Source organism: Malania oleifera, chromosome 7, assembly GCF_029873635.1.
Source record: "Malania oleifera isolate guangnan ecotype guangnan chromosome 7, ASM2987363v1, whole genome shotgun sequence".
NCBI lineage: Eukaryota > Viridiplantae > Streptophyta > Magnoliopsida > Santalales > Ximeniaceae > Malania > Malania oleifera.
In genome coordinates, this window is record NC_080423.1 from 38,449,599 (window position 1) to 38,467,621 (window position 18,023).

At 37.5% G+C, this 18,023-nt stretch overlaps 1 protein-coding gene across 4 annotated transcripts in view; it reads right to left on the reverse strand.

Annotated features, from left to right (window-relative positions):
- Positions 1-276: 276 nt before the first annotated feature.
- Positions 277-18,023, reverse strand: part of LOC131160738 (allantoate deiminase 2) — a 30,663-nt gene continuing 12,916 nt past the window's right edge. For 2 of the 4 annotated variants that reach the window (XM_058116619.1, XM_058116617.1), the window contains 10 exons: positions 9,606-9,709; positions 9,447-9,531; positions 9,204-9,320; positions 7,833-7,942; positions 7,649-7,754; positions 7,436-7,522; positions 1,464-1,706; positions 1,246-1,371; positions 1,002-1,163; positions 277-921 (listed from right to left, as the gene is read on the reverse strand). In XM_058116619.1, the coding sequence (XP_057972602.1) occupies positions 799-921; positions 1,002-1,163; positions 1,246-1,371; positions 1,464-1,706; positions 7,436-7,522; positions 7,649-7,754; positions 7,833-7,942; positions 9,204-9,320; positions 9,447-9,531; positions 9,606-9,709 (1,263 nt within the window). In that variant the 3' untranslated portion in view covers positions 277-798. Of the gene's footprint in view, positions 922-1,001; positions 1,164-1,245; positions 1,372-1,463; positions 1,710-7,435; positions 7,523-7,648; positions 7,755-7,832; positions 7,943-9,203; positions 9,321-9,446; positions 9,532-9,605; positions 9,710-18,023 lie in introns of all 4 variants that reach the window. The other 2 variants (XM_058116618.1, XM_058116616.1) reach the window with 1 other exon arrangement.

Sequence of the window (18,023 nt, forward strand, 5' to 3'; positions counted from 1 at the left end):
ACCTCTTTTTTTTTTTTTTCCTTTTTTATTTTATCTTTTTTGTATTTGCCTTTTTGCCTGGTTTTGCATTAGCATAAATAATATAAGGGCTCGGAGGTTGACAAGAGTGTGCTTCATGCCTCGAGTCATGATACACCGGAAATGTAATATGAATATTTGAATCATATAAGAAAAGTTTAATTTAAGCCTCAATTTTCCAAAAAATCTTTTCTGGGATGAAATTATAGAACTAGTAGATCAAAAACAAACAATATCTTATCAAATTTGGACTGAAACTGATGCAACCTAAACCAAATATTAAAAAAGAAAAGAGAGTACTGTGATCCTCAGCACTGTGGAAGTCATAGCAACCAAATAGAAAGCCCCAATATGATACACATTTAGAGTATGATGCTACCCTCTTGAGAGCAGAATAAGAGAGGGAAAAACACCCATTATTTAAATGGAGACAGTATTGTTTTGACAAAAATAATATTTACAGTTCATTTGATATACAATAGGGCAAACTAGCTGTATATCGAAAATAGTTTTATTTTTCATTTTTAATTTTTCAAATAATTACAAAAACAATACCTCGTTTTTCAGTTTTTCTAAATTTTGTAGCAAAATTATAGAATATTTTTTTAAAAAAGAAAATTCTTCAGAACAAACTTTTTTTTTTATTTTTTTATTATTGTTTTACAGATCTTGGAAAACTGAAAAGCATTGCATTTTTGTAATTATTTAAAAATCTGAAAATGAAAAATGAAAACTGTTTCCTACAACTAGAAAAAGGCTTTTGTCTGTAAATCTTTTAGTTTAGACAAAGGTCTCCAGAAATGCCAAGATTGCCAAACCAGCAGCCCAAATATCATCGTTCAATACATGCTCTTCAGGGGAGTGACTGATGCCTCCACGACAGCGAACAAATAGCATGCCAACCTGTTCAAGTACTTGCCATAACTATTGTGAGGGAAAAGCTCTCATATTTACACATATATACAATATGAATAAAAACCGACCTTTGTTAGATGAGACATGGCCATTGCATCATGTCCTGCTCCGCTCATCAGAACAGGCACTTCCTCCTGAACTTCAGCTGACATTTTTCCGAGTGTCGTGTTCACGGCAGCGTTCAGCCTTGAGCTCAATTCAGTATCACAAACCACTGCATTAGCACTGTGCTGAAATGATCCATGGTGGCGTAAGTCATTTCTTGGTTACTCATGCTACAGAAAAAATCTACAATGAAATGAATTCTCACACCTTATGTTCAATTATGCAAGAGACAGAACGCCTCTCACATCTTTGATACATCTGTTTCGACAACTCATAGATAACAGCCTCACGTCCCATGTCATGCATTGCACGTAAATCAACAGTGAAGGTTACCTGCCAACCAGTAAGTCAATTTTCATTGTGCAGGAGATAATTTATCTGCATTAGGTCCACAAATCAAGTGATTATCCAGAGAGAATTCCTGCCTGGCCTGGAATGACATTACTTGCACTTGGCCAACATGATATCTCACCAACAGTACAGACAAGAGATCCAGCAAATGATTCCATTGAGAAGCCACTGCATTGACCATCATAAGAAAGAAAATCATCTGGACGTTTGCAAAGACTTTCCAATAATACAATTAATTCAGCAGCAGCAGCCATAGGATCCTGGCGCATAGACATTGGAACTGTTCCAGCATGCCCTTGCGAACCTCTCACTGTCACCTGCTAAAGTGTGCACGTAAGAGTGTTCATCACAAAGAACCTAAGTTTTTGGGTTAAGAGCTAGCTGTGCACTTTGTGCACACATGATATAATAAGATATATTTTTTGTTTACTTGGATTTCTGGATTCATGGCTGGTTTGGACATACCCAAAAAGGGAATGCAATTTAGCAATGGAGTATGCACTGGCATGCCATCACGTAATCTTTATGAACTGAAAGGAAATTTTATAAATGCTTGCTTCCTTTTTTAAAAATAAATTACAGACATTTGCTTCAATCATTTATCAATTATAATAAGAAACCGCCAGTGATTTTCAAAACAATCTGTTGTGATGATCACAATTGCTAGTTGCAGGGTGGCCCGGGCTCTTCATTTTTTTTTAAAATCAACAAAGAAAAGATTCGTTAGAGGGCATTAAGGGTGTCAAAGAATTGAGAAAAAATAGAAAATATAATCACAATGATTGGTCACTCCCTCTATAATATATGTCAAGTACGTAACAATGACCATATTACCTTTTACTAATGCACCAATTCAAACTTATTAACACGGCAATAACACTAAATAACTACAGTAACTAGCAACACCTCCTCCTCAATCTGGAGCATAGATATCATATGCTCCTAGCTTGTTACAAATGGATTTAACCTGAACACCTCCCAAGGCTTTAGTGGATAAATCAGAAAGTTGGAATTCAGACTTCACATGAGTTGTTGTAATGAGCTAGTGCACAAATTTCTCTTGAACAAAGTGACAATCAAGTTCAATGTGTTTTGTCCACTCGTGGGAGACTAGGTTGGAGGCAATATGATAGTAGCTTGATTATCACACTGCCTATAGGCTGAGAATGTGGAAAACCAAGTTCTTCAAACATGTTCTTTAGCCAAATAAGCTCACAATATAATATGGGCCATTGCCTAATACTCTTAACTCGGCACTCAATTGGGCCACCACAGTTTGTTTCTTACTTTTCTAGGATCAACAAAACATAAAACCAGATTGTGGATCTTTTGTAGAAAGGTGGCCTAGCCCAATCTGCATCTACCCGCCCCTGAACATAATTGTGATCTTGATCTTGATATAAAAAGCTTCTCCCCGATGCACCCTTGAGGCATCTCAAAGTACGAATGACTGCATCCCAATTATTTGCCCTTGGAGAATCAAGAAACTTGCTCCCAACACCCGTTGCAAAAGATATATGAAAAAGAGTGACTTAAGAAAATTCAACTTTCCAACAAGTCTCTAGTATATTCTAGGGTTAGCCTACAAATCAGCCACACATGGCACCAGCTTTCTATTTCAATCCATGGGTGTATTGACAGGTTTGGATCGAACAGCTTGGTTTCATCTAGAAAGTATAGAACATGCTTCCTCTGTGACAAGACACTCCCCATAAGGGATTTGGATACTTCTATACCTGAGAAGTATTTCAATGGTCCTAGAAGTATCCAATGGTCCTACATCCTTGGTCTGATGTTTAGTTTGTAAAAAATTCTTTAGGCCCTGGATACCTCGATTCTCATCATTGGTAATCACAATATCATCCACATACACAATGAGCAAAATCATACCACAATAAAAAGGATCTACTGCTCATTGCTAAAGACCAAACTCCAGTACTACAACACACTAAACCATGCTCTGGGGGAGTTCTTCAGACCATACTAGGATTTTCTAAGAAGACACACTAATTGTGACTTTCCTTGAGCAACAAACCCAGGTGGTTTGTCTTTATATACCTCCTCCTGAAGATCATCATCTTAGAAGGCATTCTTCACATACAACTGATGCACAGGCCATTTTTAGAGTGAACATGGCCAATACTTCAAAAGCTCTTTTATTTCTTTCCTCGCACAAAGCAAGGGATGACAAGGGGGTGAGGAGCAAAGCTTTCTTCCTCTCCTTGCTGGAATGAATACCTTTCCAAGCCCACTGGCCCTTAGTATTCTTTCATTATTTCATTAGTAATCCACAGTGGCCAAGTCCCAAAGGGTTCTGGTCCAAGAGTAGTGTAATAGGATGTGATCAATAGACTCAGCACTTTCCAAACAGAAGAAACCTGTTAACAAAAGGCAATCCACTTTTCTACAGGTTATCCACGGTAAGAATTTTCTCGAGTTGCCCCTCCACACAAAGAAAGCAATTTTTTCTTGCTGCAGTTTTCAAAATGGGGCTCTAGGGAAAATTCCTGCATGTTTCTGTTCGAGAAATGAGCTTCCTTTAATGTCACCTGATCGTAAATCTGTTGTTCTTATCCGGGATCCACTTTGGCTTGTTAATAATGTTCTGCACTTAAATTTTGTACAAGCTATCATAAAAATCTGTAAGTTGATTGACTTCCCAATCAAAAGCATTTTTGATCAAGGGAGCGTTCCAAAAAATCCCTCGCTTAGAAATTTGAAGATGATTCCTGATAAGGCATTGTTGCTAATAGCCAAATAGAAAATGCTAGGGAATTTAATGTTAAGGGAAGAATGGTCACACCAGATATCATGCCAAAAAAGAATATTATCCCCATCCTCACTTGGAAGCAGATGAATGAGAATAAACCATCCCAACTTTTCTTGATTGATTTTCAAACTCCAACAAAATGTGCTCGTCTCCCAGCCTTAGTGGCCCAACCATTATGCTAAAGACCAAATAGGAAGCGATAACCCCTCCAAAGCTGATTTTTCTTCTTCATAAATCTCCGAAGCCATTTCCCAAGGAGAACTTTATTGAAAGTAGAGATAGATTGACTCCTAAGCCTCCATATCTGATAAGTTATTTCAGAGTGCCCTATTTGACAAGATGACACTTGAATTCCTCCCCTGAATTCCCCCAAAGGGATATTTTTTGAATTCCTTCTAATGTTCTAGCAACTGAGCAAGGGATAGGGAAGAGGAACATACATAATAAACTGGGAGATTTGTTAAGGTACTCTCAATAAGGGTAAGTCTCCCATCTTTAGTCAAGTAATTCCTCTTCTAGCTGGCCAACTTCCTCTCAAATCTTTCTGTGATGGGGACACAAACTTCGTCCTCTTTTAATTTAGCTCCAAGAGGGAGACCAAGGAAGGAAATTGGAAAAGCTCCCAGCTTGCAGCCCAAAAGACCTGTAAGGATTTCCCTGAGTAGAATGGGTTCACTTTTCTTCTGACATTTACCTTTAAGCCTAAGATTGCTTCATACCAAGGAGAATGCATGTAAGATTGGGGATTTGCGCAGGGTCCTCATCAAGAAAATTATAGTATCATCTGCAAAAAGAAGATAGGAGACTTCTGTGTCTCTACCATTTGTTCCAATAATAAGAATTTTGAGGAGGCTTCCTTTGGAAGCTTTATTCAACAAGAGAATCAAGACCTCCATAACAAAAATAAACAATAAGGGGAAGAGGGGGTTACACTGCCTTAGATCTCTAGAAGAGCGAAAAAAATCTGATGGGCAGCCATTGATAGGAATGAGAAAGTTCGGGTTGAAAAGCATTGTTGGATCTAGCTACACCAAAGTTATCCAAAACTCATGCTTTTGAGAATATGAAGGAGAAAATTTTAGCTAACATGATCAAAAGCTTTATTCATCTCAAACTTACAAGCCAACCCCCTTTTCCTGCCCTTGCTGTAGGCATCCCCAACTTCATTTGCAATAAGGGCTGCATCCATGATCTGGCTGCCTGCTACAAAGGCATGCAGGTGTTGGCCAATAATTTCCAGGATTGTTTCTTCAATCTCGTGGCAAGGACTTTGGATAGGATCTTAAGGACAGACTGATAGAGTGGAAGTCCTACTTATTGCAAGCCCCCGATTTTTTGGGAATCAGGTTAACAAATGAGTAGCTTATGCTGCTAACATTAGTCTTTGTAGAAGTCACATATACCACTTTTGATATCCTCCTCTTCAACAAATGTCTCTCCCTCCTCCCTCCCCACCCCCCTCTCCATCCAAAAAAATTTCAATTCTAGTCAAAGTATTGAATCTGAAATGAGCATTTTCTGTTTGCTGGAAGAAACTAGTGCTCTGATCCCCTCTTTAAGCCATAAATGTCTCTGAGTGATTTCTTCCATATAAATCACCAAATCACTAATCTACCATAATAGATTTACATGACTACCTGATCCATCAACTTGAGAATTGAAGTTAAATGTTATTTTTTTTTAATATCCTCATGCTTAGCCAAACAATACCCACCAACACCATGACTGAAAAGCATTGCAACATATCATGGAGGTTAATCAGAAATAGATTTTTCAAAACTTGTTTACTCTAGCTTTATAGATTACTCAGTTCTCTTTGGCTTATGAGCACCAATGGGCTAAAAAAATTAGGTCAATTCATTTGTACACAGGAATATGCTCCAAGTCTATGCTAATTGTCTATAATAGAGTAATAGCTGACATCTTGTTCATTGGCTGGCTCATCAATGACTGCGCACATACAACCTTACAAATTTATTAAAACAGAAACAAGCATTCGTTGAAAACAATCAAGAAACCACCACCGCTCCATTTATTGAATTCTTTAATGGAACAAAGGCTATTCTTCAGATGATACAAGTTTCCCCAAAGAAATGCAAGTACTGCTTCTCAAGACTGTCTTCAGTGAAATTCACTGCTTGTTCCAGCAAATGGGGAGAAAAACTATTGGGCAAGGCTGGAATGGAACATTCTTATGAAATTACCAAATGGACATGGAAGAGTTACTAGACTCTATCAAATGTACCCATCACTAAGTTATCTATCCTATCTTTGGCACTCAATATCTTCACATACTTTTGGTGAAAATTTATTCAGTACACTCCAGTGATCCTCCATTGTATTCTTTGCTGTTCAGTGAATCAGAGTCATACTTTTCTTTGATGTTTTCTTTGTCTAGGTCAATATCAGACATCAAACATCGCCTTAAGGCATGTTTGCAATATGGTCCTCAGATCAAGTTGTGTGGACTATGGAGCCACTTCTTTGATCTCTTGTTGCTTACAGAATTGATGGCTGTATAAACAACAGTCTTCCTCATCATGTTTTATAGAATTAAGCCACTGTAAAAAAGTATAACAGTTTCGGCCTCAGAAGGCCATGCTTCTCACCCAATACTTTTTCCTGTGTGTAAAAAGGACAGAATTTTAATATTAATGGCAGCAAGGAACAATTGAGCCTGATAACGTAGCTAAAGTGCACTGGCTTTAAATTGAGAAACTTGAACAAGCAAACGCATTTTCATATTATTAAAATTTCTATGTTCAATTACCTACTCTTTTCCTTTTGGAAATTCTTAATAAATTCTACCATTTTTAAAAAAAAATAAGAAACCAACTACAATATGAAAACAGATGCATTTTCAGTCTCAGTTACCAGAGCATTTAGATAAAATTTCTGTTTCAGTGCTTCCTATGCAGAACCTTGACAGAACTTTGGTCCAATCATGAAAGATTTTCTCACTCCCATCATGATAAAATGTCCTCCCTCTCATATATAACTTCAAAATGCTATGCTTATGTAATTGAGCTAGTTTCATATGTTTGGATATATTTGATAAATATTTTTATACATATTTTCTCAAAGTTCTATATATATCTAATTTATGTAGATGCTCCTAATCTCTGATTCTTCTATATACTTGTTTAAATCCCCCACACTAGATCCTGTTTTGCGCAACTATAGTTCTAGTCATTTCTCTCTGGTTTCACCTAAGTTGATCTTAAAACCTGTTTGGAGAATATATTCAGATATTTACTCCAAGAACATGTCAAATACCTTTAGACGTGTCTGTCCAGCTACGCCTTTCACCACACCAAGAGGAAGCCCAATTGATTCAAGCACAGGCCCTTGCTCAATGTGAACCTGCAGGATGGAAACAATACAACTGCAGTAGTAGTATTCAAAACACCACAAAATTGTTCGCAAAAAAAAAAAATTTTAATATAAATTTAACCACCCCATGGGATAATCAGTTAGGGGGAAGTTTACCTCTACATAACCCCATACAGACTTTGGGTCATATTTGATCTGCAACAAGTTTTCATCAGTAATTTCTATAGAAGTCTCCTTTATAACATCTTGCACTGTCACACCACTGATTAAGGATAATGTATAGATGTGATGAGAATAAGTAGTGTTAAAGAAAGAAATAAGATGTGATTTCTTCAACAACCTTTTATCAGTCATCTGTAAAGCTGATGCTGGTAAAATCCCGGCTATGGCTGCACTTCCTAAAAAAGTAGACTGGAATCTAACTCCCTCCTCATCACTAAACGCAATCACCTGCAAGGTTCAAGAATAGAAACAAGATCGCATCAATAAAAAACATAACTCCCTCCTCATCGCTAAATGCAATTTCCTGCAAGGTTCAAGAATAGGAACAAGACAACATCAATAGTTTGACTATTGTGTAGTCCATTGCAGGGGCTGTTCGGTATCAATTATGTTTTCTGTTTTCTGTTTTTATTGCAATTTAGTGAAAGAAACAAGTGGCAACCATGTGTTTATTTGCATTGCTAATTTTCACTTTCTATGGTCAATTTTTAGCTATTGTGGCAACAATTGAAAATCAGATTTTTGGTTTCCTGTTGTTGCTGCAGTAATTTGATATCCAGAATTCACTTTTATGGATTAAAGCATTGTGTACCCCATCTCTAATGAAAAATTAAAATTAAATGTCATGAATTTAAAATAAGATTAAAAATAAGTAAAATAATTTTGAAAAAAAAAATTGCCCAAAAAATATTTTCACTAATTTTCAGCCTTCATATGCAATAGGATTGTTCTTGGAGTACTAAAAAGAAAATTTAAAAATATAATAAATAATTAAATTAATTTTAATGAACCTTTTAATTTGAATTCTTTTGCTTTTTCACTATCCTAATCATATTTATTAAATTTTATTTGATCCAAGGACAAAAATAGACATGAATTCAATCAGGTTTCTACTTTCTTTTAGTTTAGGGAATCTTACCCAAATTGGTCATTTATTTTCAATTTTAGTTGTCATTTCTGGTCTTTAGTTTTTGTTTCCATAATTTTTTTATGGTGGTGCCGACCAGTTATAACTGAGGATACCGAATTTTGCACCATTTAATTGGCGAGTCATTCCATTCCAATAAAAATGTCATTCAAGATGTTTCTTTTTTCACAAAAAGAATTTCAAAACCTCATCAAGTTTCCATATGCCTCACTAGAGACGCACCATCCTTGGGGTACACTATGCTGTGTTTGGGAGCATAAGGTTTGACTCTTCGATTTGGTCTTATGTGAAAATTCAACAAAATTCAATATAATCTTGTCTACAATTTTTTTTATGTTTTTTTATTTTTTAATTTCACACAATTTCAAATAAAATGCCAAAACACTATGCTCCCAAATGAATAATTATTGTTCCTACAAGCTGTCTCAAAAGAATTCCAAGAGAGAACATCTTCAAAGACATTTGAGGAGTGATTTGTAGTATCAACCCTTAAGCATGAGTGACCAAAATTATCCTATGTTAGTGCATCAAGGGAAAAAAATAGAAGCCAGAATTTCTAACCTCAATTGGCCGCCTCAGTTTTCTCAGCTTCCCTTCAATTTTTAAAATTTTCAATGCAGATAATGCAGAAATTATACCTAATGATCCATCGAAAATTCCAGCATCAACAACAGTATCCTATCAAAGAACCCACAACTATCATCAGTATGTATAGTCTACTCCCTTGTATTGTATTTTAGAAAGAGATTTTTTATAGAATAACGAAACAAATAAAATTAAAAAAGAAAAAACAAAACAAATTACCAAATGAGAGCCAATTAACAGAGCTTCAGCACTTGCATCCATTCCCTCAGTTCGTCCATGTACATTGCCCAATTGGTCCACCCAACTGAAATTAAAAGTTAGTTTTAGTTGAGTTTTTTTAACAAAATCATTGGAGTGAAAGGGAGTCGAACACCTAACGTTGTCAAACCGGCATCCTCCATCCAACTGCGAATGATATTTCCTGCCCTTATAGAACCTTGACTCAAGAATGTTCTCTCAAGATAACCATCAGCATCACTTATCTGTCAGTCACAACAAATATACACACTTACATAGATAATAATTGTTTATGCTGTAAATTCGGTGTGTCATTTTTTCTGGACCAAATTAAGCGAGTCAACTGAAAACTGAATACTAAGAACATCATAAGAGAATGATACTGCACTTTGAATTCCTGTTTAGAGTTGAGATGATCTTGGGAAAAAATGTTTCAATTGTGTCTAGATGAAAATAACCAATTGCTATATTGGATAACAATTAGCACTTTATTGTGCATGGCTGTGTGAATAACAATATTGGACAAGATCAATGCCCAGAAAAGAACAAAATCTATATACATTATTGGTTATTTAGTCATTTAGCATTATTATTATGTGTAAAAGAGTTTTATTAGTAATAAGTGTGAGTTAGTAAGGGTATTATGGTCATTCCAATTGTACTTAACATATATTATAAATAGAGGGAGAGACCTATCATTGAGTTTAGGTCTTCCATTTTACCCAATTATTCAACATGGTATCAGAGCATGATTCTGAAACCTAAACCCTAATTGTTACCACTACCATCAACACTGAAGGCTAAAACCCAAAATCCGCTGCATGTCTACCATTGTAAAATAATTTCCAGCAACATTATAGCCCTAGAAAGCAGCCAGCAGCAGCTGAAAGTCAGACCAGTTGCTGGAAATTTTCTGGGTAACACTGCCAGTTCAAGAACGCCAAATCTATTATATATTTTGCAAAAAACAACACCATAGCCACTCACAGACACTCCTGATCTACACCTCACTGAAATCCCATCTCCAGGCAGTGTTCCATGGGCCTTCATGCGACAGTTGAAGGCTGCCAGGGTTAACCCCACACATCGGCGTGTGAAGCTACTTTCAGGCATGCTTTTGACCTGATATAATCCAGCAGTGATCCAATCCCTCTATTAACATGTTATTGGAGTTTTTTGTGATGTTTTTTGTCCAAAGATCTCACCTTTTTAAATTGCTCATGTGTGGCACCCAAGGAATGGTTGTTTGATGCTTTGTAAAGCTGCTTATCAATGGTTATTGAGTTTATTGGGTATGAAACAGTGGGATTTGCTGTGTTTTTTGATCCAATGTTTTAATTCTTTCCATATACCAAAATATTAAGCTGTTGGACATGTTTTTGCTCAAAGATCCAATCTTTGTTGCGACCATGCACTCATAGTAATTCATTAGTTGTTGTTCGGAGTTAATAACAGTCATTGGTGATTCTCTTGGAGCAGTGGCGGTGCTCATAAGCTGTTTTTTGTTAGGTTGTGCTGCTGTGGCAGTGTCATATAAATTTGTCGGTGATTTGTCCATGGTAGTTTTGGTGGTTCACCTCTCCAATTGTTCCAGTGCTGTGTTACTTTCTTGGAGCTGCGTCTAAGTTTCTTGGTGCTGTGTCAGGCTTGTACTGATTTATTTGTGACTTGTTCATGGTGGGTCACCTTGTTCGTGGTTGTTCCAATTGTTCCAGAAATTAATCTTGTGATCATTGGTCTGAGTTTGTGAATGTTGGGATGGAGTTAGAAAATCCCAAAAGTATGGTTCCCTCATTAGTCACTTGTTTGAGTGAACCACATACTGTGACTATATCAGAGGAGTATTCAAGGTTTCTACAACATCAATTGTCTTAACAAGAATCTTATCACATTGCGTCTTTTGCTTAGAAAGGCAATCCTATAGTCTATATGTCATCTGGTATCCTTCCTAATAGTCCTTGGATTATCAATTCTGCTGCCACTGACCATAGAATAGGTGTAACCAACTTCTTTTCTGACCTCCAGTAGCCTAAAATCTACCTCAAGTTACCCTTACTAATGGATCCACTATTGCTGTTAAGGGGATAAGAATAGTAAATCCTTCTCCTCTCATCTCTCTTTCTTCTGCTTCATACATTCCTAAATCTCCTTTCAATCTCATGTCAGTTAGTAAGCTTACAAAGTCACTAAATTGTATTGCCACATTCTTTCCTAATTCTGTGGTTATTCAAGATCTAAAGACAAGAAAGACAATTGGCATAAGACGCGAGGCACGTGGATTTTACTACTTTGAGTCACCTTCTCCACCCGTTGCCTGCACAGTTGCAGCTACACCACGTCAAATCCATTGTCACCTTGGTCATCCATCCTTGGACAAGTTGAAACAGCTAGTTCCTACATTGAGTTCTGTGTCTAATCTTGAGTGTGAGTCTTGTTAATTGGGCAAACATCATTGTGTTCCCTTTGCTTCCTGGGCCGACAAATGGGTAGTTAGTCCTTTCATGCTAGTCCATTCCGATATTTGGGGTCCCAAGTCGTGTCACATCAAAGTTGGGGTCGCGGTACTTTGTTACATTTGTTGATGACTACTCTAGGAAGACTTGGTTTATATTTAGTGAAAGATCGTTCCGAATGATAATGACTCAATTTGATATGCTAGTCAAAATACTTCATAGTGATAATGCTAAGGAGTACTTTAGCATACTAACTCTAGTATGATCCATCAGTACTCTTGTGCCCACACTCTCACAAAAAAATGGAGTTGAAGAACAGAAAAGCAAACATATTCTTGAAGTTACTCGTACCCTATTGCATCAAATGAATGTCCCCAAAGTTTCTTGGAGTGATGTTGTGCTCACATCTTGCTCCCTTATCAATAAAATGCCATCCTCTGTCCTTGGTGGTAAAATCTCATTCAGTTATCTTCCCTAAGACTCCTTTGTTCTCCCTTCCTCCTCATATATTCGGCTCTGTGTCCTTTGTCCATCAACTAACTCAAGGAATAGATAAGTTGGATCCTCGTGCTATCAAATGTATTTTTTTTTGGGTTATTCCTATACCTAAAAGGGATACCAATGTTATAGTCCTACTTTACATTGATTCTTTGTCTCTGCTTGTGTCACCTTTTTTGAGTCTACATCATACTACTAAAATTCCTTGAGTTTTGTTGACCTTGATGAGTCCCTTCCTTTGCCTTGCATTCCAGATCCAAACCTGTTATCTATGCCCAATCCTTCTGCATCTTCATCCAATTTGAATCCTTCTTGTCGCTCGGGCCATCCCAATTTGTAGATATACACATAGCGACTCAAGGGGGAAGTACCTCCTCCAACTTCTACTACTGTGCCTCTAGTTCCCTCGTCAAATGATCTTATTTCCCATGATGTTGATCCTCCTATAGCTACTTGAAAAGGTAAACGCACTTGTACCCAACATTTGTTCTCTAATTTTGTTTGTTGTTGTTAGAGGTTATATATGTCTTTTAGTATTATTATTATTAAGTGTGTTAGTATGTTAATTAGTGAGAGTTAGAAAGGGAATTATTATCATTAGAATGTATTTAATTTGTATTATAAATAGAGAGAGAGAGACTTATCTTCAAGTTAGGTCATTCATTTTAATCAAATCTTAACATGGTATCAGAGCAGGTTACGAGGAGGTCCTAGGTTGTAGTCTCATTGCTTGCATTTATTGTGTTATGTTTAAAAAAAAATGGCTTGTTCTCAGTAATGGGTGTTATTTATTGTGTGTTTAACTCTCCATATGTTGTCGGGCTGCACGTGCGGGGGAGTGTTAAAATTTGATATACATTGTTAGCCCACAACCAAATAGCTTAAGCTTTTAGGTAAAGTGGTAGTATAACATGGTATTAGAGCATGATCCTATCTAAACTCTATTTCCCTTAGCTGATGCTGAAAAACACCATTCCCGTGGCTGTTCTTCCCAGATCCACCTCCATCCCATACTAAATCGCAAAACCAATTATACACCCATAATCCAAACCCCCCCCCCCCCCCCCCCCAAAAACCCCAAAAACGACCCACCCCACAAAATCCCATCACCAGAGGGCACTCCACGCGCCCCCACTAACCAGCCAAATGCTAGCAAGGCCAAACCCGCGCACCGGCTCGTGAGTGAAGTTCTAGCCACTTTTTTTTCTTTTTTTCCTTTTGTCATGCTTTGATTCCTTCTTTAGACTATACTATCAAGTTGTTAGGCCAGTTTTTTGCTAAAAGATTCAACCTTTTTCAACCAAGCACTCGTGGTATTCCTTTAATTTCTATTCAAGTTTTTTGAAGGCTTCCTTGTGAGTTTCTTTGGAGCCGTGGCAGCGTTGGTATGTTCAGTTGTGAGACTGTGGCAGTGCTATATCCATCGGTGAGTTGTTCACCTCGTTTGTGGTTGCATCGGTGCTTCACATGGTTTGTGATTGTTCCGACTATCAATTGTTCTTCTTGTTTTTAGTGTGCCTGCTGATTCGTGAGTGCTGTGGCAGTGCTATATTTGTCAGTGAGTTGTTCACCTCGTCCCTCGTTGTGTCGGTGCTTCACATAGTTTGTGATCGTCTCGATAAGTTTTAATTGTTCTTGTTTTTGGTGTGATTGCTGATTTGTGAGTGTTGGGATGGAATCTATGAATCCCAATATTTTGTTTCCTACATCGCTGCCGCAAATCTGACCGCTTGCTCCAATCTAATTCTTCTGATGAGAAGGGAAAAGACATGTGGGTTCAGGAAGATGCCTTGATTGTTTCCCTTTTATGGGATTTGATGGAGCCACAAATTGCATGGATGTGTATGCATCTAGATATGTGCAAGGAGATTTGGGATTATGTCAAACTTCTATACTCTAGTAACATTACACATATGTATGATCTATCCCAGGAGCAGTTTCAATTACAACAAGGAGATAGGAGCATTGCAGATTATTTTGGAGAGATGAAACGTATTCATGAGGAGCTTAACATCATGCAACCTATAACTGCCAAAATTCGTGAGATGCAGAAGCAGAGGGAGCAAATGATAGTTCTTCGTCTTCTAGCAGGCTTGAGACCTGAGTTTAAGGCAGTTCGTTCCCACATACTCATTAGCGTCGAGCTTCCTCATTTGCTCATGTTTATTCTTGGGTCCTTCGTGCTTCCTTTAGCATGCATTCTCCTGCTCTTTCATATGGCTCTGAGAGGAAGCCTTTGCTACACATAATGATTCTAGTTCTCTACCAAACAACTACGAAAATTATCGTGGTGGTTTGAGTAGTCGTAGTGGTAGAGATGGGTGAGGCAGAGTTACTCCTCGCTCGTGCACTCATTGTGGACGGAATAATCATACTATTGAGCAGTGTTGGGATCTTCACAGCAAACCTTCACGTGTTGCCAATGCAGCCACCACTGACTTCACACCTTTGGGGGCAGCCAATGCAGCCACCACCAACTCTTCACCTTTGGGGTCAAGTGGGGGGCAACATTTTGTCTCTATGTCAGAGGAAGAGTATTCCAAGTTCCAGTAGTATCAAGAATCACAAAGGTTACAAGGAAAAGAGTCTCCTCTATCCTCACCTTTAGGTTATAACGCAAAAATGTTTTTCAATGCACAATTCACTACTTCTATGACTAAGTTTGGTGTTGTTCATCAATCATCCTATGCCCACACTCCTAAAAAAAAAGGGGTTGCAGAGCAAAAAATTAGACATCTTGAAATCACTCTCACTTTTATCAAATGCATGTACCTAAAGTGCTTTGGAGTGATGTTGTATTTACTTCTTGCTATCTAATCAACATAATGCGTTCTTAGTGGTAAAATTCCCTACTCCATTTCTTTCCTAATTCACCTTTGTTTTCTCTTCCACCTTGTACATTTGGGTGTGTGTCCTTTGTTCATCAACTAATTCCGGGGGGTGGATAAATTGGATTCTCATTCTATAAAATGTGTCTTTTTGGGCTTACTCATATACTCAAAAGGGATATCGTTGTTATAGTCTATGCTATGTCGCTTCTTTGATTCTACCAATGTTACCTTTTTTGAGTCTACACCTTACTACACCCAGTCATTGAGCGCTTCTGAGCTCAATGAGTATCTTCGTTTGCCTAATCTTCGATATTCTACATTGTTGTCCTTGCCCAACCAACCATTTGAGTCTCCATGTAGTTCGAGTCCTTCTTATCACCTTGGTCATCCAAATTTGTAGGTGCATTCACGATAGCAACTCCAAGGAAGATAGTCCCCTCTAGCTTCTACTACCACTCCTTTGGTTTCCTCATCTAATGATCAAACTTATCCATGATGTTGACCCTCCTATTGTTGTTCGGAAAGTTACACGCACATGTACTCAACACCCCAATTCCAACTATGTTTCTTATAACTCCTTATCACTCTCCTATTAGTGTTTTTTCACTACTCTATTAACTACTACCCTTCTTAAATCTGATTTGAAAGCCTTAGCCCATTCAGGGCGGAGAGATGCTATGGTCGAAGAGATGAATACCTTACATGACAATGGTACTTGGGACTTGGTACCTCTTCCTCCTGACAAACCTACGGTTGGTTGTCGCTAGGTTTACACTGTGAAAGTCAACCCTGATGGTTCTATGGCTCGTCTAAAGGCCTGTCTCGTTGATAAGGGATGAACTCAGGTGTATGGTCTGGATTATTTTTATACATTTTCTTTGGTTCCCAAACTTACCTCAGTACATTTGTTCATATCCTTGGCTACTACTTGTCACTAGCCTATGAAAAATGTCTTCTTGTATGGTGACCTTGAGGAGGAGGTTTATACGGAGCAACCACCCAAGTTTGTTGCTCAGGGGAAGCTAGGCTTAGTTTGTCAGCTCAAGAAGGCTTTATATGGTTTAAAATAGTCTCCCAAAGCATGGTTTGGTCGTTTTACTGCTATAGTACTTGAGTTTGGTATTCTATGGTGTGTTGTGGATCATTCCATGTTTTATTGTCATACTTCATCAAGTAGTATCCTTTTTGTTGTCTATGTGGATGATATTGTTATTATAGGTGATGATGATAAAGGTATTCAAAGTTCTAAACTTTTTCTATAGACTAAGTTTCAAACCAAAGATTTGGGACTTTTGAAATACTTCTTGGGTATAAAAGTATCTAGATCTCGTATTGAAACCGTTGTGTGATAGAGGAAGTATGTTCCTGATCTGTTGGATGAAACTAGCTTGTTGCAATCTAAACCGATTGATACGCTCATGGATCCTAATAGCAAGTTAATGCCAGATATGGGTGATTTGTTACCTAATCCTAGACAATACCGGAGACTTGTCGTAAAGTTGAATTATCTCAGTTTCTTGGCCAAATATATCTTTTACAACAAGTTTTGTGAGTCAATTTATAGATTATCCGAGGACAAGTCATTGGGACGCAGTAATTCGCATCTAGAGATATCTCAAAGGTGCACCTAGGAAAGGTCTTTTATATCATGATTAGGGTCACACTTATATCCATCGATATATAGATGCAGATTGGGCTAGATCGCCTTTCGATCAGAGATTTACCACCGTATCTTGGTTGGTGGTGATTTGGTTTCTTATAAAGTAAGAAGCAAACTATAGCGGCAAGGTAAAATGTTGAATCAGAATATAGAGCTATGACTCATACTACCTATGAACTTGTCTGGTTGAAGAAAATGTTGAAAGAATAAGTTTTTCGCATTCTCAGCCTATGAAGTTGATGTGTGATAATCAAGCTACTCTTCATATTGCCTCCAACCTAATCTTTCATGAGCGGACGAAGCATGTTGAAGCTAAGTGCCACTTTGTTCGGGAGAAACTAGTGCAGAAGCTCATTACAACCACTTATGTGAAGTTGGATATGCAGCTTGATGATTTGTCCACCAAAGCATTGCGGAATGCTCGTGTTAAATTCATTTGTAGCAAAAGCTAGGAGCTTATGACATTTATGCTCCAGCTTTGGGGGGGGGGGGGGAGTGTTAAAGGTTATATATGTCTTTTAGTAGTATTATTGAGTGAGTTAGTATGTTCATTAATGAGAGTTAGTAAGGGTATTATTGTCATTAGAATGTATTTAATTTGTTTTATAAATATAGAGAGAGACCTATCTTCAAGTTAGGTCATTTATTTTAATGAAATCTTAACAGTTATGATTCTTTTCACCCTCTTATTATCGTTTTGCTAGTACTATGTCTTCTATTGCTCTTCCAAAATCTATTTCTAAAGCCCTATCCCATTCTAGGTGGAAGAAGAAAATGGTTGAAGAGATGCTTGCACTACATGATAATGATACTCGGGGTTTAGCATTTTTTCCTCCTGATAAGTTTGTGGTTGGTTGTTGATGAGTCCCTAAAATGCATGATTTTAGGCCCTCATTTACCTTTGTTTTGTCTTCTTTTATTAAGTATATGCCCTTCGTTATCATATTTCGGAGTTATGCAAGGTTTGTTCGTGTCTCAGGAAAAACAGGTTAAAATCGAGGAGTTAAGCAATACAAAAAGCCAAGGGAGTATTTGGGATACTTAAAGCTCAAATCGGCTGTCTAGCCAAACACCTAATGCCTCAACACAAATAAAAGAGAAAAGAAAAAGACTCTGT